The following is a 23,962-nucleotide window of genomic DNA, read 5'->3' on the forward strand; positions in this document are numbered from 1 at the left end:
AAAAATCAGGTGCCAAGGGTTTTTTAAATGGATTTAGGGTATTTTGAGGGTGCAGAATTCAGAAATCCCATTACTTTTGCTGAATTGGTTCTAGTTTTTGAGATAATGGACATCCATGAAAATAATGCATTCCCCCAATGCGACTTGTGTGTGATAACAAATGCAATAGCTTTTGGTCTGTCATTAGACTCTTTAACAGTGTCTTAGGTAATGAAATGAATGGTGAAGCGTTGAAGGAGAATCTGAAAAAAAAAAAAAATTCATATGTGCGTGTTTGCATGTTCATTTATTGCTGTTGTTACTGTGGTGGTGAATATTTACCCAGATCAAATCTGCCAGGTCCTTCCAAAGGAAGGGCATCATGGGAACACCTGTCTGGTATTTAGCCAGAAATGGTTGAAATGCTCGTGATAGGGCCATGAAAATTTCCTTTTTTGCAGGGTGGTAGGAAGTGTCTCATTAATATTTATGAGAGAAGTGCTACATGATTGGCCAGTGCATGCCTTACAAAATAGTGCGGAACTGCTGACACCGGCGATATTAGACAAAACTATATCGGAATTCAGTCTATAATTGATATAGTTTTAACGGTGCCAGCAGTGAAACAACTAGCCAGCCGGAATAAATAGAATAACTTTGTATTGTAAATGAAAACCATGCCACAGGTCCAATAGCCTAAATAAAATATTGTAGTGGCGAAGAGATCAGGTGGACAGTAAAGTTTATTAGCAGACTGTTTTATTGCGCGATTCTTAAAAGGACAGCATTAACGTGCTCCCGAGGGGATAAAGTACTTTACCTTACAATACGTCTAGCTTATCATTGCATTGCAGTTACAAAACATTTACGTAGATTTACATGTCGACGCATTTTTACAATCGACATCGTCGGTTACGTCGAATAATCCTACCAGCCCTAATAATCAGTGTGTGTGTCTATGTATGTGTATATATTGTGTACACACACACTTATCGACATTAACACAGGTAGTTGAAACCACCTGCTTGGCATCTCTGCCTGGCGCACCTCCGACAGTGTCCTTCTGCCAGCTGCAGGGTCATCAGCCAGGAGCCATCCTTCACCGATGTTTCGCTCCTTTAATCCCGAACATCTCTGGGTGGTGGAGCAGCGATAGGGACGTCTCCCTACCGCCCCCTGCAGCTGGCCCTAAGATCCCTGCTTCCCCCAATGCTTGTCCTTCCTGCGGAGCCAGAAGCTACAGTAGCATTTTTTATGTAGGTAGATCTTTTTGACCTGCTCAATTTAAAAGTAGCTCACAAACCGAAAAAGTGTGGGCACCCCTGATATAGACTAACAATGGATAGGCTAGCAGATTTATCTAGTAGCAAAGCTTAACTTGCAAAACATATGGAACTTAGTTTCAGAAACTGTCACAGAAAGTAGTGCAGCAACCAACCCCTCATCCTCTGATACTATGACTTGACAAGGTGAGTGTCGTGGGGTAAGGTGTCGAGAGGTCTCAGGGTCGGGCAAAGACAACAAAACATCCAAAAAAAAAATTGGGATTGGTGATTTATTTAGGCATCAGCTCATGTTTTGGCTTCTCCCAAAAAATGCTCCAAAAACAAGAGAAAAAATAAAGAAAACAACAAAGGAAAACTAATACAAATAACTATCAAACAATCAAGAAAAACAAGTACACCAAACTGAACTGTGGCCTCTAGTCCACACACACCTAAGGACCTCCCACTCCAAGAGCACACAAGTAGCTGGGCCCCAAAAAAAAAGAAACTAACCCTTCCACCATCTTATAAACCCTTGTCCCCGCCCCTCTAATTGGGAGCTACCATTCCCCTCTGGATATAAGGGTACCACCCTACCACAAGGGACAAAAGGGCAATACATATAAATAAAGACTCTACGTAGGTTCCATATGTGCGCGCCCATCTGCTTCCACCTTTGCCGATCCTGCAAACAAAAACCTTGGGAGAAAGATACCAAAACAATTCATTATTGTGGTAAAATGCCACTGTCCCCTTAAAATAGTGAGGACGGTTCCATACACGCGGCCTCACAGTGAGCTTATAATTTAAAATGAAAGCAAACCACTTTTAGCTATTTAGATTGTAATGTGTTTAGCAACATTAAAAACATGTTTTGTGTTACCGTATGTTTGGCTATAATTAAAATAAGAGGCCTTTTTATAAGTGAACGTTTTTTGTCAGGATAATCCATAAATCCAATAAAATGTCATAAATGTTTTTATGATGCAAATGGTTATATGAAAATTGAGGGAAAATAATTAATTGAGATAATATGCTTGCTTATGTTATATCACATCCATTATATTGGAATTGCCTGCTAATGTCTGTCACATGCTTCATGCTTGTAGAGGGGTCTGTCCAGGTAGATAGAGAAGATGTGATAGAGGATGATGTAATTAAAGTGAGTGAATGCAGAGGAGGTTACTAGCTCTTAAGTAAACCATTGTCTTGTTTTAATCGTTCTGCAAATAAAATATGACAAGTGTAGTCTTGTATGATTATAATTTATTAGGCCATAAAGAAATTGGTTAATGTATGGTTACAGAACTAAAACTGTATTTTAATGCTTTGTTGTAGCCTAGCCTAGATTAATGGGCACTTTCAGTATTGTTAACTGCTATACACTGTGACCAGGTCGGGGGGGGGGGGGGGGGGGCAGTGACACTGCTCGTGTATAGGGCCCATAATTTTGTGCTATGCCCCTGTTGTTGGGTCACTTACACTGTGTATAGATTGACCTTTTTACCCATTTATAGATCTAAAGTGATTTGAGTTCAGTTTTTCACACTGGCCCTGAATCCAGTGAGATGCTGCTCCACAGCACACTTTTAAACAGAAGTGGTGAGAGGAGAACTCAGCCAGGTCCTGCATATCACAACTGAGTGCAGAACCTACTCAAACGGAGCACTGCACTGCTTCAGCCAGGTCTGCCTTCCAAAGCCATTCGCAGTTCCTCCCATTTGTAGAGCCTGACATATAACTGGAGAACCTGAGAGAGACCTTAAGTTAAAGGCCTGGGTCCTGAACCATGCAGAGCTATATTCCAGACCACTTTAGTGAAGCCCACAGGGATGCAAACTCATTAGGGGTGAAAAGGGTAACAAGGATACAACCACTGCCCTCCCATCCCCCAAAAGAAGATTGAAAATTATCAGATATCGATTTGCACTATTTTTTGACCCCACTACAGTCAGGTCCATAAATATTGGGACATTGACACAATTCTAATCTTTTTGGCTCTATACACCACCTGCACAATAGATTTGAAATGAAACAAACAAGATGGGCTTTAACTGCAGACTTTCAGCTTTAATTTGAGGGTATTTACATACAAATCAGGTGATAGTGACAGCTCTTTGGATCTCATATTGAGAGTTGACAGCAACAGATTCCAAATGCAAGTAGCACACTTGAAATGAACTCTAGACCTTTTATCTGCTCCTTGTAAATAAGATAATGAGGGAATAACACACACCTGGCCATGGAACAGCTGAGCAGCTAATTTGTCCCATTACTTTTGGTCCCTTAAAAAGTGGGAGGCACATATACAAACTGTTGTAATTCCTACACCGTTCACCTGATTAATCCTGCGGGTCCTGGCGCCGCAGGACCCGCAGGCAGCCACCGAGCCACAGCCAGGGGCCGAACGGGTGAGCCAGGGGGCAGGGCGGGCGGGAGCCGGGACCGACACCTGTGTCCTCGTCCCTTGCGGGACACTGAAAAGCAGGGTCCCGGGGGGCATCGGCCTTGGGAGTCATTAGGGCTGGGGGAACTAGAGGCAGGGCCTCTGATGAGGCAGCAGGCGCGGCCGTAGGCGGTGCAGCCGGAGCCGGGGACAGGACTGGCTGGAAGGGAGAGCCGGGCAGATCAGGCGCCGGCAGGACAGGCGAGACAGGCAGATCAGGAGGGGGCGCCACGGTAGGTGCCTCGGCCGTGCGGAACTGCAGCGGGCACCCTCAGTTCCCGGCCAGCAGGGGGAGCCGCGGCGGGCGCCGCCATCACACGGCCAGCAGGGGGCGCATCCGCGGCCACCTCGGACAGTACCGCAGGCAGAGCGGTGGCAGCTGCAGAAAGCGGTGCAGCTGGAGCTGCGGGCAGGACGGGAACAGGCGGGTCAGGAACAGGCAGGTCCGGAGCAGGCTGGACCGATGAGCAGGGCTGGACGGGCAGAGCGGCGGCCTCGGGCAGGGCCGCAGGCAGGACAGGAACAGCGGCCCCGGGCAGGGCCGCGGGCAGAGAGGACGTGTGGCCAACAGGGGACGCCTCTGCAGGCATCTCAGGCGTGCGGCCAGCAGGGGGCACCTCAGCGGGCGCGACCATCACGTGGCCAGCAGGGGGCACCTCAGCAAGCGCCGCCGACACGTGGCCAGCAGGGGGCGCCTCGGCGGTCACCACCATTACGTGGCCAACAGGGGGCGCCTCGGCGGGCTCCGCCATCACGCGGCCAGCAGGGGGTGCCACGGCGGGCACCGCCAGCACGTGGCCAGCAGGGGGTGCCACGGCGGGCACCGCCAGCACGCGGCCAGCAGGGGGTGCCGCAACAGGTACCACGGGCGTGCGGCCAGCAGGGGGTGCCGCAGCAGTCACTGCTCCAGCAGGAACCTCACTGAGCAGTACGGCAGCCGCCGGACGAAGCAGGACGGACAGGGCAGGTGGCGCCGGCGAAACAGGCAGATCAGGCTGGACGGGCAGGACAGGCGGGTCAGGCAGGACAGGCGGTGCCGCTGGCACAGCTGCGGCAGCAGCAGCAGGCGTTGCCGTGGGCAATGCGGCGGCAGTAGTAGCCGGTGCTGCTGGCAAGTCCGGAGCAGGCAGGTCCAAAATGGGCGTCTGGAGTGGCGCTGGGTTTGCAGGCGCTGCCCCTTTAAGGGCCTTGGGGATCTGGGGAATAACATCCCAGACGGCCCTGATCCCCTCATATTCCAGGTGGCCACCCTGGAATATGGAGGCTGCTGGTGACGGCAGCTGCGCAGCTGCAGAGATCCCCGCTGGCTTCTGTGTCGGGAGGGGCTCCTCCCGATATTCAGCGGGGAGAGAGGCAAAACGGAGAGAGCAAGCCCTCAGGTAAACGGTCGGGGTCTCCTCCGGTCCTTTCCCCTTGCGCCTCTTCTTTTTTCTCCGACTGGGGCAGGTCGGTTGAGGCGGGGTTGCCTCAGAGAGGGCGAGCGGCTGGAGCCGCTTCTCCGTCACCCCGTTGACGAGCTGCCGGAGGTTTTCGCGCACAGTCAGTTGCTTCCTCCACCTGCCATGCAAAAAAAGGAGCAGTCTGAATTTCACCTTTGATATTATCAGAAACAGTAATAATAATAATAATAATACATTTTATTTATAAAGCGCTTTTCAAGACACTCAAAGACGCTTCACAACACAATAGAATAAAATAGCACACAATTTATAACATAAAATCAAACATTAAAAGCAATTTTAAACAGGTGAGTTTTGAGTTCTTTCTTAAAAGTAGGGAGATCAGAGCAGTCGCGGAGGGATTTGGGCAGTGAGTTCCAAAGGGTGGGGGCAGCGATGGAGAAGGCTCTGTCCCCCCAGGTTCGGAGCTTGGTCCTACAGGGCAGGGACAGGAGGTTCGAGCTGGATGAGTGGCTGCGAGAGCAGAGATCAAGTCATTTTGGATTGAGTGGGACATACCAGAAAACACAGCTGATGACTGAAATTGTGTGGCCAAGACAGAGTCATATTTAGCTAATGTTTCTGTAAATTCCCTGTAATTCCCCTTATTTGCTGATTCACGACTCTCATCATGCCCCCTAAATGCCATCTCGCCCTTTAGACAGCTCCTCCAATCATCATGCAGCAGCCCAGCGTCCTGGCCCGCCCACTGCTCCATTCATTCCCAGAGACGCTGAGCTTCCCTGGAAGTGATGATTTTGGTGTAGAGCTGTAATATTCTGTTCCTTTTTGGGATTCGGCTCCCTCTGAGTCACTCACTAAACTGATCCGGGTGTGCGACTCACTTGAGTCACTTGAGTCAGTATTGCCAAATCGCCAGCCGAAACGTTTGTTTTTCATAGAAGAAAGTATACGTGGCTTGTGATGAGAATGAATGCACTTCGAAATAAATGACAAAGTATTAAGACAAGGCTACTATTAGCCTATTGGCAAATATTTATTTTCAAGTGGCACACACCAAAAAGGAATCATACAAAATGTAAACACACATGACAACATGACAACAAATGGAACAAAAATGCAAAATGTGCAAATTACTTAGAACATTGCCTAAGAATGAAATGTCAAATAAAAGCTGCAAATGAAAGAAAAATGTAAAATGTAGTAATTGCTTATAGCCAAAAGGCAAAAAAATAAATGTTAAATATAAAAACACTAAACAAATGGAGAAAAACTGCTAACTGTGCAAATCAGAAGTTGGCCAAGAATAAAATTCTAAAATAATGCAAATGCAAAATGTGCAAATTACTTTTAGCATAACAAATGTGCAAATTACTTTTAACCTAACAAACGTGTTAAATATAAGAACAGCAAATGGAAGAAAAATGCAAAATGTGCAAATTGCTGAGCATATAGGCTAAAAATTAAATGTTAAATATTAAAATACCAATTGGAGTAAACAAGCAACATGTGCAACTGAAAACTAAGAATAACACATGTCTATAGTGTTGGAGTACGCCGTCTACACCGGGCCCGTGGATGAGAAAAGATTCACCGCTGACACGGGGAGAAGCTGCAAATCACCGGTTTATTCTCTTGACTGATTATAATCAGGGAGCGACCATCTGACATACATTCAGCATGTACAGCAGGAGGCTCTGCCATATGTATCAGCTGTATCCCTTTTAAAGCCCTTTGGGCATCCCCCCCCCCTGTCTCGGTACCTTCCGTCTACGTGACAACCACATGTTTGACATTTGCTCTAGTTAGTCGGTTAGTACTTGTCCTTGTGGAAGACTACAGATACTTAAGGGCCGCTGACGTTCTCTGTCGCTCCCTCTATCGGTCCCGATTAGGTCCCCCTGCCCTGCCGGCGCCAGTCAGTTCTCATTTCAGTTAACTGCATTTTTCATAATGAACCCCCCCCCTCCTTTTCATCATGCCCTGCTTTAAGCTATATTCTCCTTTTCCTTTATTCATTGTATGTTCTTTATAATTCTATTGAATCCCACAATAGTCAATATAGAAGTATTGTAGGGAAACTTTTGGAGACTCTGACGTGGACGCACGTATCGTTCTTACTCTTCTCACCGAGCAGCGAGTGCTACCGTGGGCTCCCCTACCGTCCCAAAGCATTCACAGGCAGGCAGTCCTCACGCAGCAGCCCCACCCAGCTGCAGTCAGAGCAGCTGCAGGACATGTTCACTCTTCCGCGTCCAGAGTCCAGACTGCAAATGATTCGCGCATGCGCGAAGCCACCACTGGCTGATCCCAGATTTATTATTACAATGGGTTACAAAAAATTTTTTTTGTGAGTTGTCTAATATATTTCTGCTGATTTAACATATTTCTGGCCCACAGAACACGAATATGGCATCAGTTTTTGTAGATCAGGTCAGGTTTTTCAGCTAATTTGATTTTAAAATAGTGCGATTTTCTGTCTCGAAAAATTTTAATTTACCACAAAATTAACTTTATATATGCAAATTGTATGTTCAATCATCACTGTTCAAAACTTGGGGCTTAAATTTCCTTTTCCTTGAAGTTCTGGAATGTCCAGCGGCAGGGATGTCTCTAGTCAGATTCCAACAGTAGTCCGCCATCATTACTGCATCCCACCGACCTTGGTACCTGTTCTCCATCTCCTTCATCTCCTGATGGAAACGCTCGCCCTGTTCATCACTCATAGATCCAAGATTTTCCGGAAAACGATCCATATGTGAGTATAAGTAATGCATCTTGATGCTCATGTTGCATCCGAGGTTCCTGAAAGCAGTCAACATATTCGTGACAAGTTCCGCGTAGTTAGGGGCCTTATTGTTGCCCAGAAAGTTTTTCACAACCATAACAAAAGCCTTCCACGCTTCCAGCTCCACTTCGTTCATTGACTTTTCGAACTGAGGATCTGTGATGAGCTGACGGATTTGAGGACCGTCAAAGATGCCAGCCTTTAACTTCTCAATGGTCAATCCTGGAAAAGCCTGGCACAAGTAAATGAAGCAGCCACCAGCTTTGTCCAATGCTTTGGTGAACTGCTTAATCAAACCAAGTTTGATGTGCAGTGGTGGGAAGAGTATCTTATCTCTGTCCACCAGAGGGTTGTTGATGACGTTCTTTGCTCTGCAAGGCACCAATTCCTCCCATTCAGGCCAGTCCTTCTGTATGTAATGATGAGTTCTGTCCCTACTGTCCCACATGCAAAGGAAGCAGCGGTACTTGGTAAAGCCCGACTGCTGTCCCAACAAAAAGTTCACCATCTTTAAGTCAACACAAATATACCAGTGATGCTGATCATAGCAAATTTTCTCCAAAACGTACTTCACTGCTTCATACTTCTCCTTCAGTGTAGTCGAGTGTGCGAGGGGTACAGAGGCATAGAGGTTGCCATTGTGCAGCAAAACACATTTCAGTGATCACTTGCTGCTGTCAATGAACAGTCTCCAATCTGTGGGTTCGTATTGTGGCACTCCAAGCTTGTGTAGAAGTTGTGCAATATCTGAACAGTACACCAAATCCTTCTCTTGAGAGAAATAACATAGGTAGTCTTGATGTCTGTTGCGGTAGAATGTGATGCGAACGCTGTCTGAGAGTAAGTTTTTGTCCTTTAATCTGGATGCTAATAGTTCGACAGATGATTTTGACAAGCTGAGATCACGAACTAGATCATTAAGCTCCATTTGAGAGAAAAGCTTTGGCGCACCGCTTTCATCAACCACATATTCTTCTTCATCTTCTTCAACACTGGGAGAGTCTTGGTCGCTAATTACAGGAAGTTCTCCAAAGACAGGTATTGGGATTTCATCGCAATGAGCTACAGGACGACGTGCTGATTCAAGATCAGGATATGTCAGGTTGTTCCGGTTTTTTCTGTTTATCCCAGTCACATCAATAGCGCAAAAGTAGCAATCAGTGCCATGGTTTCTCGGCTCCCTCCAGACCATGGGTATTCCAAACTTCAGACAACTCTTATGACCCTTGGTCCACTGACGCAGATACTCAGTGCAGTTTTTGCATACCATGTGTGGTGCCCAAGCTTTGTCTTGGTCACCTAGTGCCATACTGAAATAAGCAAGGTATGCACGCTTTACGAAACTTGTGATTGGTTTCCTGTTATGAACAAGAGTGTATTCGCCGCAAATGTAACAAAAGACATCAGGCTTATTTCTGCAAGATCTTCTTAATGATGCCATCTCATTAACTTTGAAACTCTAAATAACAATATTTGTAATATGCAGCAACAAAATTTTAAGTATAGGCCTATAAATGAGAAACACACACGCACGCACACAATGTAGTTTACGTAATGCTTTGCATGGCATCAGTTTATCTAATTTCGACAATAGATCAAAAAGTTGACCTGGTAGCGCAAAACCAATGTGATTTTTGGATTTCAGAAAAATTTCATTAAAATTATCCTAGATCAGCTATAAAAAATTAGACCTTTTTTTCACTGTTGACCAGTGTTATTAATGTCCTGGCTTATTGCCAAAAACTCCACCAAGTAAACAGTTAAATGACAGTTTTCAAGAATAAGTAACTCAGTGTCTCTTTGGGGTCACTTTTGCCGGTCCCAAGCCCGGATATAAAACAAGAAACAAGAATCGACAGAAGAAAGTTCATTTGTAGTTCCAAACGTATTTAGGGTGTTTTTAACCACCTTGTCTCTCACAGGACATTATTCCTCTCTCCTACAGCGTCCATTATAATTACATGCACATTATGCAAATTAGGCGATGGCGTCATTTAGCGACTTCTAGCGAAGTCTAGCGACTTTTGGGACAACCAATAGCGACTTTCCTTGCTGAGGAGTTGGCAACAGTGGTTCCGAACCGGCTGCATGATTCCGGCTGTAGAGGGAGCAAACCGGCGGATTCACTCATGGCTGTGAGTGATCCGGGTGCGCTAACCCGCTTGGGTGAGCGGTTCCGAAACAGCTGCATGATTCCGGCTGTAGAGGGAGCTAATTCACTCATGGCTGTGTGTGATCCAGGTGCGCATGAAGTTGTAGCAGCTATACTTGCTACTATAGCTGTATTGATCTTGTAATGAGTTTGAAATGATTATAAGAGGTATGTACGTGATGGGCTTTATAGTTTAGTCATGGGGTAGTTAGGACTCGATGGATTCAGGTTAATGGAGACCTCAGATTCGTGACTCATGAGTTATTTAACGGATCCGGGTTATTCACCCGGATGAGTCATGAATCGCCCAGCTCTATTTTGGTGCATTTATGCAATAACCGTCCAGCTTTTCTGCAGTGAAAAAAGCTCTTCTGTGCCGAGCCATAGAGGTCCAGTGAAGCTGCACTTCAGGATCGAGGATTTAATGCAATGTGCTGCACGGAAATGTATGAGAAGAAAATCGTATCAAGCAATCTACAATAAATAGCTGATTCTGAATGAACTCGTCATGAAGTTAAGCTTGTTCTAGTGCAATTTTATTAAAACCAATATAAATACGACCGTGCATACATAAATATTTATTTTCTGACATATTAGAGGAAGCGGAGCTTCCCCCTGTAGTCTTAGAGCAGTCGCCATTGCTACCAATGTACTGTATAATCTTATTTTTTTCCCCTAACAGATTTGTTTGTTTTTCAATTGAATCGTACAGGTTGTAGATTTTTGAAATGATTTATCATGGTCTCATAAGAACATAAGAAATTTACAAACGAGAGGGGGCCATTCGGCCCATCAAGCTCGTTTGGGGAGAACTTAACTAATAGCTCAGAGTTGTTAAAATCTTATCTAGCTCTGATTTAAAGGAACCCAGGGTTTTAGCTTCCGTTACACTAGCAGGAAGACTATTCCATACTCTAACTACACGCTGTGTAAAGAAGTGCTTCCTCAAATTTGTTTTAAAATGTTCTCCCGCTAATTTCCACTTATGGCCACGAGTTCTAGTATTTAAACTAATATTGAAATAGCCATTTGGCTGAACAGCATCCAAACCCATTAGAATCTTATATACCTGGATCATGTCCCCCCTTAGTCTCCTTTGCGCGAGGCTGAACAGATTAAGCTCAGCTAACCTCTCCTCATAAGACATTCCTCTAAGACCAGGAATCATTCTTGTAGCCCTCCGTTGCACCTTTTCTAAGGCAGCAATGTCCTTCTTAAGGTATGGTGACCAAACCTGCACACAATATTCTAGGTGGGGTCTTACCAAGGAATTATATAAATGTAACATCACCTCCCTTGACTTAAACTCCACACACCTAGAGATATAACCCAACATTCTATTGGCCTTTTTTATTGCTTCCCCACACTGGCGAGAATGAGACATGGAAGCATCAACATACACACCGAGATCTTTCTCATAATCAGCTACCTTTATTTCAGTGGAACCCACAAAATATCTGTACTTTATATTTCTGCTCCCTACATGGAGTACCTTACATTTATCTGTGTTAAATTTCATCTGCCAGGTATCAGCCCAGTCACTAATTAAATCCAGATCCCGTTGTAGCCTCTCTGCTGCTGTCTCATTTTTTATATCACAAAAACCTGCCATTTTAACAGGGGTGTGTACACTTCTTATAAACAGTCTATGTCATCTTTTAAACATGAATACCTGGAATGAACTAGTGACCGATGTGGAAGGGCAGCTGACAACCAGAGAAAGACCAGGTGACGGCCTGGAGAGACTGCTGACAGGAGGGAACAGACCCCACTGGGGCTGGCACGGACTAGTGACACATGCTAGCACGACCCACTGCTAGTCAGCGTTCCTGGATACACCCACCATTGCTAAGAAATTTTCAAATCAAAGCATACAGTCTGCGAGAGCGGGGGTGCTTGATGACTCACAGACGGACTACACGTGAACAGACCAAGGAAAGAGATTGACAAAGAACTAGACGTCTAGAACTGAAATTGACGGATCATCAGCACCGGCAGAACAAAAGCTGCAGAGATGCATCTGTGGCTGGTCGAAGCTAACATCAGAGGAGGGTCTTAAGATCCATCAAGGCAGAAAGAAGTGCCTTAATGAGCTCAGCAAGGGGCCTTGCAACGACCAGTACTTCTTTAGAAGTAGGTTAAATCAGTCAAGTGAAACCCAGTGGCAGGAGAACCCCCACAGTCTGCAGGGTATCAGCACCCTGAACGAAGCTCACGCCGCTGCAAGTTCAGTCTGGCAGCTGGCTGCATGGCTCAATGAGCTGAGTGTGTGGCTACCTATAAGCCCCTCAGCTATATGTTCAAATCCTGCCGTCTCTATTTTTGTAGATGTTGTTCCCTAGTGTTTCATTTGTATAAGTATTCTAGTTCTTGTGTTTTGTGATTTGTATTTGGTTTTGGTTTCTTGCTTTGTGCCCGTCGTCGTGTTTTACCTGCCTGTTATTCCCTTAGTGTTAGATTCTGTTTCCTAGTTTGAGTTCATGATTTAGTTATATTGGTTTCACCTGTTGCCTGTTTTACAAGCCCATGTTAATTGTTCTCGCCTGTCCTGCATTATTCTTGTTATCCCTCAGTATTTAAGTTCCTGCCTTAGTTCAGTTCCTAAGTGGATTTTTGACACATACAATGTCCTGTCTTCTCTCCTAAATCTCTGGCTGTGAGGGGATCCAGCTGGTCCTCTGTGTACAGCTCCAGCAACCCTCAAGCACATGTTAGTCTGATGCAAGACCGGCCTAACACAAGGCAGATATACTTGGTGACACAATCAAGTGTTAAAGTGCTTGGCAGCTGAATTAGAGAGCGAGTAACCATCAATACCATACGTCTCAACAAGCAGGCAGCACCCCAACAACCTGCATCCTTCATCTGAGAAGGGGAAAAACCTAAGACTAGACGTGTAATAGAGAGAACGAGGGGAACGGAATGCGGGGCATGACAGTTTTTTTGCTCCAAGTAAATGATCTATTATTAGGATACTTTAGTCTATAGGTATCAACAAGACTATAAACCTATTCATAGAGGCTTTAAGACTAGAATTGGTTGTTTGGCTGACCAGGAAGCCATTATTCCATATTGCTATCCAAAATATTGTAAATGTCCCCACCTAACAATAAAGTCACATTTGGGAATTTATCTGACCAGGCTACCAAAGTGTTCTGTACAGATAGACAAAGGAACGTAGGTTATAAATCCATTTTTATTTTCCCGCTGTTCCTCCAATAGCGGAAGTTGTCATGATATACGTCACAGCAAGTCAGAACTCGGATAAAAACCTCACTTCCCGTCAGAAACACGCCTCCTTTCTGACGTTGATGTCGGACAGCTATCAAATAGCAGCCACCAAATCTTGTGACCCCAACGCAACTGAGGAAAAATCAGGGACTCTGCATTCAAAAACACTTTGGGTGACTTGTCATCATTGTACATGATGATATGAGAAAGATTACGTGATTGGGTTGCACCAACCACCTTCAGCAGAGGGGTCACGATATTTGATAGCAGCCACCAAACCTTGTGACCCCAAAGCAACAAGGGAAAAACAAGGACTTGGCAATCAAAAACACTTCAGGTGCAAATAGAAATTGTAATCCTGGAAATATTACATATCTTGGGTATTCAGGTTCTCTCTGTCAATAACACCGCTGTCATCAGATTTTGTGACCCAAGTGTGGCTACAGGACAAGCAACAATGTACCATTCATGCTCAGGCAACAATGTGCTGATTGGGTCTTTAAAAAGACATGTTCGTCGAGTTTATACACTTCAGACAGCTGTTGTCTCATCATATACAGCATTCTTACATTTACTGACACTTGAAAATAGGCTTGCCACCCGTCCGTTTTAATACGGGATCGTCCAGTATAAAATACGGTAAGGAGCATTTTATTCCAGTTCCAGTACGAAACGATCCCGCATTATACAAGATGGGTGGCGACACTATATTTAATTGTGACAGTAAATGTAGTGCACTACAATACAGAATACGGTGCATAACAAAATTGGCTGCATCAGCCGATTTGGCAAGAGTTGTGTAAGTATCAGAAAGTGATAGACAGCAGTTATAATGTAGCATAAAGTAAGATGATGAAACTGAGAAGCAGAACTATCGTGTTGTTTTTCACAGTTATGTCTTTGAAATTTCCCATACAGGCATTGTAAAGCGGAGATAACTTAAAAACAAAATAAAATAAAGCGTTAGATAGAGTTAAATAAAAGCGAATAAACGGGGAAATTAGACAGTGCTGTGTCTAATTTCTCCGTTTATCCGAAATGCCGACGCATTTCGGAGCTCAGAAATATCCACTTTCGTAGCCTCCTATATATTTTGCAAGAACATGCAGTTAAATTGTATAGCGTAAAATGCGTAGATAGCTCGTGCACGTGAACGGGAACCTCGCGAACGTGTGCAGCAGCGCCTCTAGGGTCACAGAATTCGATGGATTTGCATAGCACCGAACAAGACATACTGTAGATTTGCATGTATTCAGTCGAGGTTTTAACTTCTTAGCTTGTAGTTTAAAACTAGTATATCCCTATGTCTGAACGTGTTTGCGGAAAACGCTCAAGGCTAAAGTTCAGCAGTTAATTCTTAACTTCAGGAAGAAAGAAAGCGAGATTGAGAGAGTTCATACAGAGGCGAGGCAGCTGCTCTTTCACTTTTCTACAAGCCTCGGAGGTCATTTTTAACAGTACTGTGAGTATTATTTGTTCATTTGATATAACTGTAAAATGTTTTTAGCCGAAGTCGTACTCTATATAATAATCGAATTATGCAACGTTTTAACTATAGCGCTGAAGCATTTGTGTATTTTTACAGATATAGTAATCGTGGAATTTTGTTTTTGTTTTTGCACCGTATTGTCCAAAAATGCTGTAATTGGTTGAAGATATTTTTAATGTATGTATCTGAATAATACATCACTATTTACAAGTTACGGTACCGAAATCTCCCCGTAACCCTGAATAGAATATAAGCGGTTGCAGAAAATTTACGGGTGAATGGGTGGGTACAGAAATCTGATGGAATGAAGAGATTATTAAAAATGCAAAACTATCCTGAGGCAGGGTTGCCAACTCTCACGCATCTGGCGTGACACTCACGTTTTCGGAATCACACGCTAGACATCTTACGGCAAATCTATATTATTCCATTTTTAAGTTAGAGTTGCCTACATCAAAAGGGTTGGGGCAGTTTGCAATCCTTACATACTATATATTTACAAGGCCATACAACTGTTACATACATGTAAAAGCGTGTGTATGGGGCGCCGTTTGTAAAGTTACGAAACATTTTTGTACTTGCCACTTTTTCAACATTTAGTGCAATTTTCTGACATTTAGCTAGAAGTCAATGGTGTTGTGGATCATCATATTTTTTGCTGTGTAGATTATTTGCACAATTGTTCATCATATGTAAATATAAATGGTATGTCTATATATAAATATTAAATGTAAATGTCAAATATAAATGTCAAATGTAAACCTAAATATAAAAGTTAAATGTAAATATTAAAGTTAAATGTAAATATAAATGTTAAATATAAATGTTAAATGTTAACTTATATGTAAATGTTAAATGTAAAAGTTAAATGTAAATATAAATCTAAATGTTAAATGTAAAAGTTAAATGTAAATATAAATGTAAATGTTAAATATAAATGTAAATGTTAAATATAAATGTTAACTTATATCTAAATGTTAAATGTAAATGTAAATGTTAAATGATAAAGGTTAAATATAAATGTTAAATGTAGACTCTAAATGTTGAGAACATATGCAAATTCGCCACGCTATCTGCATAGAAATGGGCGGTAACGACGAAATTAGCCCGCTAAGTGGTTGCAGGTTAGGGGCGATTGAGGACAATATGGCGAATTCGGCTCACTTAGATGCTATAGAACGCTGCATTACATGGCGTTGCTTCACAGCCGGGAGCAACATCGATAAATTATGAATGTTTAATGGGACGAGAAGGGTATCAGTAGTATCGTATAAATTGGCCTTAAATATTTCCCGCCATGCTTTAGCTGATGGCGGCAGTTCGTAAGATGCTGCTGCTGAACATTTTGTTCGGAAATGGCAAGAAATCGCTTGCAAAACGGCAGGTCCAATCGCGAGGACCGTAATCCATTGAGATTATCATCACTGCTACGCATCGCTCGTTCGCATGTCGGTAAATACTGACGCGCGAACGTGCGATATGTTTCATGTGATGTGTTTAGTGATGTTCATCTGGCAAACAGAAAACGGAAGTAAGCAGCAAGGAAATATACTGTTTTTTGTTCTACCCGTTCAGTTAATAACCCAACAAGCTATAACGGGGCTGGTTTGGCACATTCTGCTGAGCTGCTCAGTGATTTTTAGCTCTTGCTAGCTGAATTCTGGTTATATGCTAAAGACCTTGCAAGTGTTGCCTGTGATGATACACTGTGGGTTCATACAGACCATAAGAAATGTGTGAAAGACGTGTTACCCCATCAGGCCTGCTGTATGTGTAACCATGACCCCCTTCCTCTCTGAGCTGGACAAGAATTCAAATTCATTTGTGAGGGTCAGATTTCTTTTAAGTATGATCCCTCATTTAGGGTGTCCAGCTGCATACCTGTCTGGACACCATATGTAATGAAGAAGCACCCCCCACCCTGGAAAAGTCATTCGAGGGGGGGACACACCTTACAGTTTCACTTTCCTTAAAAGTGAAAACACATCACATGAAACATATCGCGCGTCAGTATTTACCGACATGCGAACGAGTGACGCGTAGCAGTGACGATAATCTCAATGGATTACGGTCCTCGCGATTGGACCTGCCGTTTTGTTACCGCCCATTTCTATGCAGATAGCGTGGCGAATTTGCATATGTTCTCAACATTTAGAGTCTACATTTAACATTTATATTTAACATTTACATTTAACATTTAGATTTACATTTACATTTAACATTTAGAAATAAGTTAACATTTATATTTAACATTTATATTTATATTTAACATTTACATTTAACATTTAACATTTATATTTATATTTAACATTTACATTTAACATTTAGATTTATATTTACATTTAACTTTTACATTTAACATTTAGATATAAGTTAACATTTAACATTTATATTTAACATTTATATTTACATTTAACTTTAATATTTACATTTAACTTTTATATTTACGTTTACATTTAACATTTATATTTGACATTTACATTTAATATTTATATATAGACATACCATTTATATTTACATATGATGAACAATTGTGCAAATAATCTACACAGCAAAAAATATGATGATCCACAACACCATTGACTTCTAGCTAAATGTCAGAAAATTGCACTAAATGTTGAAAAAGTGGCAAGTAAAAAAATGTTTCGTAACTTTACAAACGGCGCCCCATACGTGTGCATGTGTGTAGACACTGCGGTCAGCTGACCGAAGTTGGGAACCCTGCAGAAGGATAAATAAATATATGGCGACCAACGTCATGAGATAGGCTATATTTTGACCAATTAATATGATATATATTTTATTAGTAATTATTAAATAATTTCTTATTGAAATGTCCTTCCCTCAGATGGAACTGAGTCGCCCAGAGTTGTTTGATTTTCACGGTGTGTCCATGGCTCACTATTTCACTGATAGCTGGGACCAAGTGCAAAATTTCAAGGCCAGATCTGATGACATTATGATTGCAACCTATCCTAAAGCAGGTATGTTAGTTAGTCTACACCTGCCTGTCTTTTTGTCAAGAGTGCGGTGGTGTTCACAATATAATGTATGCTTAGACGGTTTTACCAGAGTTACAGGTTGTGCAATTGCTGTGGAGAGGAATTCGTGCCACCTTGAAATTCAAACACGACTTCGTCATGCACGGAAGAACAATCGACACGACGTACCGTTTTACAGTGCGCGACACAAAGAAGCCGTTCCATGTGGAAATGAAACGCACAAGAGGTAGAGGTCGCGGAAATACTGCTGGGACAATCGCTTAAGATCTAATCGATGAAATGACGGCCACACTATACCCAGGATATGGCCATAACCACTACACGCCAGCTGTAATTGTTGTAATTGTGTGAAATGTAAACCCTTCTAATTGTTTTTCTAGATGGTAGTTACATAAGATGCAACTGAATGATGGTTTGGCTTTTCATTGCAAAACCATCGTTCAGACTCTCTCCACCAGACGTTCTCCTTACGACGACACTCACTGAAAAGCAATACCTCGTGCATTGCATTTCCACGTGGAACGTTTTCTGTATGAGGGGCCGTTAGGGATTATATTCAGAATTACCATGCATATACATATGTGAAAACATGCATAAACATATATGAAACCAAAATCCTTCACATAGTACACTGAAAATTGCACACACTTACAAGTGAAAGCACACACTACTGACTCTCACATAGTCAAAGCATATTTTTCTGTGTGCTATGCACTTTAAAACAACAAGTCGCGTCGATTGTTTTTCTGTACATGCCGAAGTCGTGTTTCCATTTCAAGGAGTAGGATAAGCGGGTTGGACAATGGATGGATGGATGGATGGAAATTGCACCCCCTTCTGGTCAGATGAACATGCTGTTTGAACATAGTTCAAGTTCCATAGAAATAAATCATATTTTAAAGTCCTTTTTGATAATGTGGCTTGTGTTAGTTATATCCGTGTGTATTAATTTATTGTAAATGTATTTAGTATTTTTTTACTAATTTATTTATCTAGATGGGTTCTCGCATTTTGCACCCCCTGGGGGTCACCTATGGCTGTATGTCATCATGGTCAGCTGGATACAGCGTATGACTGAGTTTATTACGACCCTCGCTTCTCTCACTTAGGTACAACCTGGGTTTCCCAGATTTTGGACCTGCTGTACTTTGGAAAGTCTGATCCTGGCCGCCAGACCTCCGTTCCCATATATGACAGAGTTCCTTTCCTTGAGCTCTGCATCCCAAATGTACATTCGGGTGAGAGAGCAAAAAGCCATCTTCAAAATCCACCGTAAAAACCAGCTTTAATGAAGCAACAGGCTGAAGTCTGATTCTGTCAGAAGCCGACACACATGATCTTTGCTGTTATTTTATTGCATGCAGATCATGTACTATGGGAATATTGGTTTCAACTGGAATTTGTAATGGTTTTTAAAATAAGCATGAAATATAGTATGTGTACAGTTTACCTAGTAGAAGTGTGGCCCGTTTGAACACAGGTATAGAATCAGTGGAACAGATGACTTTGGTTCCTCGCATCATCAAAACTCATTATCCTGTTCAGTTCGTGCCCAAGTCCTTCTGGGAACAAAATTGCAAGGTACAACTATATACATTTTATGGCTGATGATCCCATAACACAGCCAACCTGAAGTCAAATTTGTTTGTGTTTTTCTTCACACAGATCATTTATGTGGCCCGTAACGCAAAAGACAATGTTGTGTCCTACTTTCACTTTGACCGCATGAACATGGTGGAGCCAGAACCTGGAGACTGGCCCAGTTATCTGCAGAGGTTTCAGGAGGGAAAATGTGAGTAGATGTGGGGGAAATTATGCGCGGGATTGTGCAGGACCATGACTCGAGTATGCAGCTGTCCAAGACGTGTAAGAAAGAGTGGGTCAATAGAGTAGCATCAATGTACCCAAACCATTTCATTATTAAAATACGGGGAGTTCTATTGGTCATGTGACATGCATCGCAACACTCTCTTTTCACCCTACTGTCCCAGTGGTGTTTGGCTCATGGTACGACCATGTGAAAGGATGGTGGGAGAAAAAGCAGACATACGCCAACATCCACTACATGTTCTACGAAGACCTCATTGAGGTGAGGATCTGGAAATAGCCACGGAAGTTGCGCTGTAATCCTGCAACAGACTAATTGAATAATGCAAATGTCAGTAACAAAGGCAGGTGCAGTGAATATGAACCGCTAAGTAACACAGATTAGGTTGTTGTATTGCACCGTCATTCTAAACTCAGACTGCTGTGTTTCTTAGGACACGGCCCAGGAGATAGAGAAGATCTGCTCCTTTCTGAACATCTCACCAACGCAGGAGGAGAAAGATCACGTGATAAAAGAGGTGGCATTCGACACCATGAAGAAGAATAAAATGGCCAACTACTCCACCGATGTTGTCATGGATTTCAAAATTTCACCATTCATGCGAAAAGGTGGGTGGTTGTTGACGATCCTGATGACAGGTTATATGAGAGGGATGAGGCTTAGGATTAGAGAGAGGAAGCAGAGCCCATGTGGCCCCACCCACTGCTACTGCCTATGCCAAAATAAATGTGCATGATGGGAGTAAAGAAATAATAGCTGCTTTGAAGGAAACACATAATTAACATTTTTCAAGTAACATAACCGAAAAAAGATGTGGGACTGAAAGGATACATTAAATAACTCAGAAGATGGTACCTCACATCACATTTACCCCTTTTCCACTGCAAAGGTGCCGGTGCCGATCCCCAATTTGGAACCAGTGCCACATTTTTCCACAGAAAAAAAAATGGTGCCAGTGCCACAAAATCGGCTCCGAACCGGCAACAAACCTTTACTGGTCTGAATGAAGCACCACGCTGTAGTGGACGTGGTTTGTGACGTGGGCGCAGTGTTGTCACCCGGTTCCCACTGGGCTCTCAAGTCCGTGGAAATGCAGGCCCGCTCTTGCTGGTTCCCAACTTCAGCACCGGCCAAGCACCAGCCCCAGTACCAGCACTGGCACCAGTGGAGTGGAAAAGGAGATATAGCTGCTTTGCACTGGCACCACAGAGTGTGTGAGTACTTCTAGGGGTGCGAACAAGCCAGTTTCACTTTGTCTCAGATGGTCTGTGCCCTGCATCCGCCTGTTTCACCTAATGGGTTAACCAGCCCTGGATAGGAGACCAGGAAAATAAGACTGAAGTTTTCTGACTGAAATGCGTAATTGAGCTATTTGCTTAAATTGTTCAATACACTGAAAAAACACTTACCGGATACAGTGGTCTTTATCTCCATGTCTTCCCTCTCATTGAATGCATATTCTGCTCATATCTGTGACACCATCTGCTTTTCACACTTAATAGTGTGTGATTGGTCAGAATCTGTTAGTATGTATGATTGCTGCCCAAAGGTGTTAATTAGCAAGGTACAGTTTCACTTCTGGAGTTGTACTTTACTTGAATATTTTAATTTGTCGCAATTTTTACTTTCACTTACTTTCGCCTACATTTTTGAGGTAAAAACAGCCTATTATTCCAGTATGATCTGCACGAGACCATCGTTACCCAATTGTTCGCACTTCTTCAGTCTGGCAGGCATTGTAAGACCTTAAATATTCGCACCACCAAGCTGAGAAATAGCATTTTCCCCAGAGCTACTGTATAAAGGTCATGAATCAACTCATCAAGCTCCCACCATAAATGGCCTGACCCCCCTTACTGTTTTGGTTATGTACTGTTGCACACATGATCTGTTTGCACTATTTACTACTGCCAGACTTGCTCTTTACTATGGCTCATGGCAGTGGCTGCCTTTCTCTTTGTACTGTTTACACTGTACATACTGCCTTATACTGTGGTTAATTACTTGATTACTATTTTGCCAAATTGAATTGGCTCTGGTTCTGCCTTTTTATTTACCACTTTTTTATTTAGTACTAAATAAAAGTTATGTTATTTTATTGTTATTTTACTTGTTCTATTTTTACTTCTTACTACGTAAGAAAGTAGCAAACTTATTCTTGTTGCAATGTGCAGTGTCAATGGCACATGTGCAATGACAATAAAATTATTCATTCAAATAATTTGTGAAAGAAAAAAATTTGTGAAAAGCATGCAGTGCACCTTAGTTTTGGGGTGCACAATTCTGGATAAAATACGAATCAGGATTTTTTTTTTCATTCAGAATCGAGATTGTGATTTTCTGTTGCAGTTCTTGAACGATATATTTCTCCACATCATTATTATTACTACTATCATTATTATTATTAGCATTAGCCTTAGTATTGAATATTGGCTTTATCAAGATGAAACAAACCGTATGTAGAGATACACGATATATTGGTTAATATACGAATATTGGCAACCAATATTTAAACTTGTTCAATATCTAAAGTTAATTCAAAAAGCACCAGAGCTAAAGACATAACTGCTGAAATAATGCAGATTATTGCATTGAACCATTTTCTGTACTGGAGAACTGGGAATTTTGTCGGCTCATTCAGCAATTATAAGGGGCCTCAAAGTACCAGTCCATGACATGTTTATAATTCATTATTAAATGTGGCCTATACATTGATCTTGATTTTCCACAAAATAAAAAACAATGCAATGTCATTCTGCTAATCTGCACTGGCAAGCACATCATTTGAAAGCATATTTTGCTCTTTCTGAAATGTACTTTTTACTTGGTGTACTTTAAAACCGGTATTTTTAACTTTAATAGTCTGGCACCAGATGACTTTTACCTTTACTTGCATGACATTTTGGTGTGATACCTTATTTAAGTATGAAAATTGAGTACTTTTTCCTCTACTGGTGCTGCCTTTGCTAGAAGATCACCAGTAATCAGTGGGTTTGTCTATTATTGGTGTTACATGAAGCATTTTAATTGGGTTTTTCCATATCGTATAACTGGCCATTCAGGTGCATGTTCTTCAGTTTATTATGATCTAGGGTGAGCCTGTGGCGCTCGGAGTAATTTTTTTGGCTGGGTGGTCAGCTGACCTTAACAGCCGATTGATGAATGTCTTGCAGAATTTACATGCAGAGATACCAGAGCAGTTATCAAGAGAAATAACAGAAACAGTCTGTTCATCTCAAGTGTTTATTTCTAGATTCTGATCAGAATGTGTTCTTTCTCTCTTTTTCTTTCTAGGAAAGGTTTCTGACTGGAAAAACCATTTCACTGTGGCTCAGAATGAGCAGTTTGATGAAGTCTATCAGAAAAAGATGGCAAACACCACCCTCAGGTTCAGGACAGAAATATAGTCTGAGTGTAAGCATGTAAGGCAGTGGTCATGCTGTCACGCAGAAGCTAATAGTAGCCCACAGGGATCCACTGAGTAGCCTGCATATGGAGTCAGAGCAATTTTTTTGTGTTTGAATATATTTGACTGTCTCAAACACGTATGCTGCACAGTGGATGATGCTTTTAAAATTATTGTCTTTGTAAAAGTAGCTCACACGCAGTAAATATGGTTGGAGACACTTGATATAAGGCAGTAATTCTCAACCCATGGGTCGCGAACCAAATTTGCATCGTGACAAATTCTGAAAGGGTCAGGAGGCAGAGTTGGAAATGTAAGCATTTTAAAACTACCAAGCTCCTGTGCTGATCCACGATCAGATTTGCCAGCCTTAATCCTAGAATTAACCTATATAAACAGGCTTAGAGCAAGACTAGTGAACACTCAACCAATCCAAGAAGCCAAATCAAAGATGCTTAATTTAAAATTCACTGGCACATCCAATCAGATTTGTGCGATCGGCATTGATTGGCGTAAACTGCATGCACTGCACGCTTGAACATAGCGTTTATTTAAACCTATGTTTGATATATGGTCATGACTGAGCTGGCATGGTAAAAATTGGGTCGCAGTGCAAAGGTTAAGAACCACTGGTATCAGGCATTCAGTATGCACGCTCATGTATGCATGCTATTCAAAGGGCTTCCACCAGATGGAGCCAAGGCTTTTCAGATGTACCACCCCAGCTATTCAGCAGATATTTGGACCAGACATTGAATGAAATAATTCAGTGCATCTTCATTACTGTTAAATACAGCAGTGTTCACTGAAGAAAGGAATGAAAGAATGTTATGCATTCTGACCCATGCCTACCTCATACATCCCGGTGCACTGTATGTAAACCTTTATGTACTACATGTAACCATATTCTTGATTAGTTGGTATAAACTGTGTACGCAAAAAAATAAACTCTCAGTGAATAAAGAGTATTGACTAA

At 42.4% G+C, this 23,962-nt stretch overlaps 1 protein-coding gene across 2 annotated transcripts in view; it reads left to right on the top strand.

The window, feature by feature from the left end:
* The window catches only part of LOC111847786 (cytosolic sulfotransferase 3-like), a 50,954-nt gene extending 26,992 nt beyond the window's left edge, over positions 1-23,962 (top strand). The window contains exons 1-8 of one of the 2 annotated variants that reach the window (XM_023819300.2): positions 14,444-14,723; positions 17,599-17,734; positions 18,862-18,990; positions 19,233-19,333; positions 19,418-19,544; positions 19,744-19,841; positions 20,014-20,188; positions 22,875-23,962. In XM_023819300.2, coding sequence (XP_023675068.1) covers positions 17,599-17,734; positions 18,862-18,990; positions 19,233-19,333; positions 19,418-19,544; positions 19,744-19,841; positions 20,014-20,188; positions 22,875-22,987 — 879 coding nt within the window. In that variant the 5' untranslated portion in view covers positions 14,444-14,723 and the 3' untranslated portion in view covers positions 22,988-23,962. Of the gene's footprint in view, positions 1-14,443; positions 14,724-17,598; positions 17,735-18,861; positions 18,991-19,232; positions 19,334-19,417; positions 19,545-19,743; positions 19,842-20,013; positions 20,189-22,874 lie in introns of those variants that run through there. The other variant, XM_023819301.2, reaches the window with a different exon arrangement.

This window comes from Paramormyrops kingsleyae, chromosome 6, assembly GCF_048594095.1.
Source record: "Paramormyrops kingsleyae isolate MSU_618 chromosome 6, PKINGS_0.4, whole genome shotgun sequence".
In the NCBI taxonomy this organism is placed as follows: Eukaryota; Metazoa; Chordata; class Actinopteri; order Osteoglossiformes; family Mormyridae; genus Paramormyrops; species Paramormyrops kingsleyae.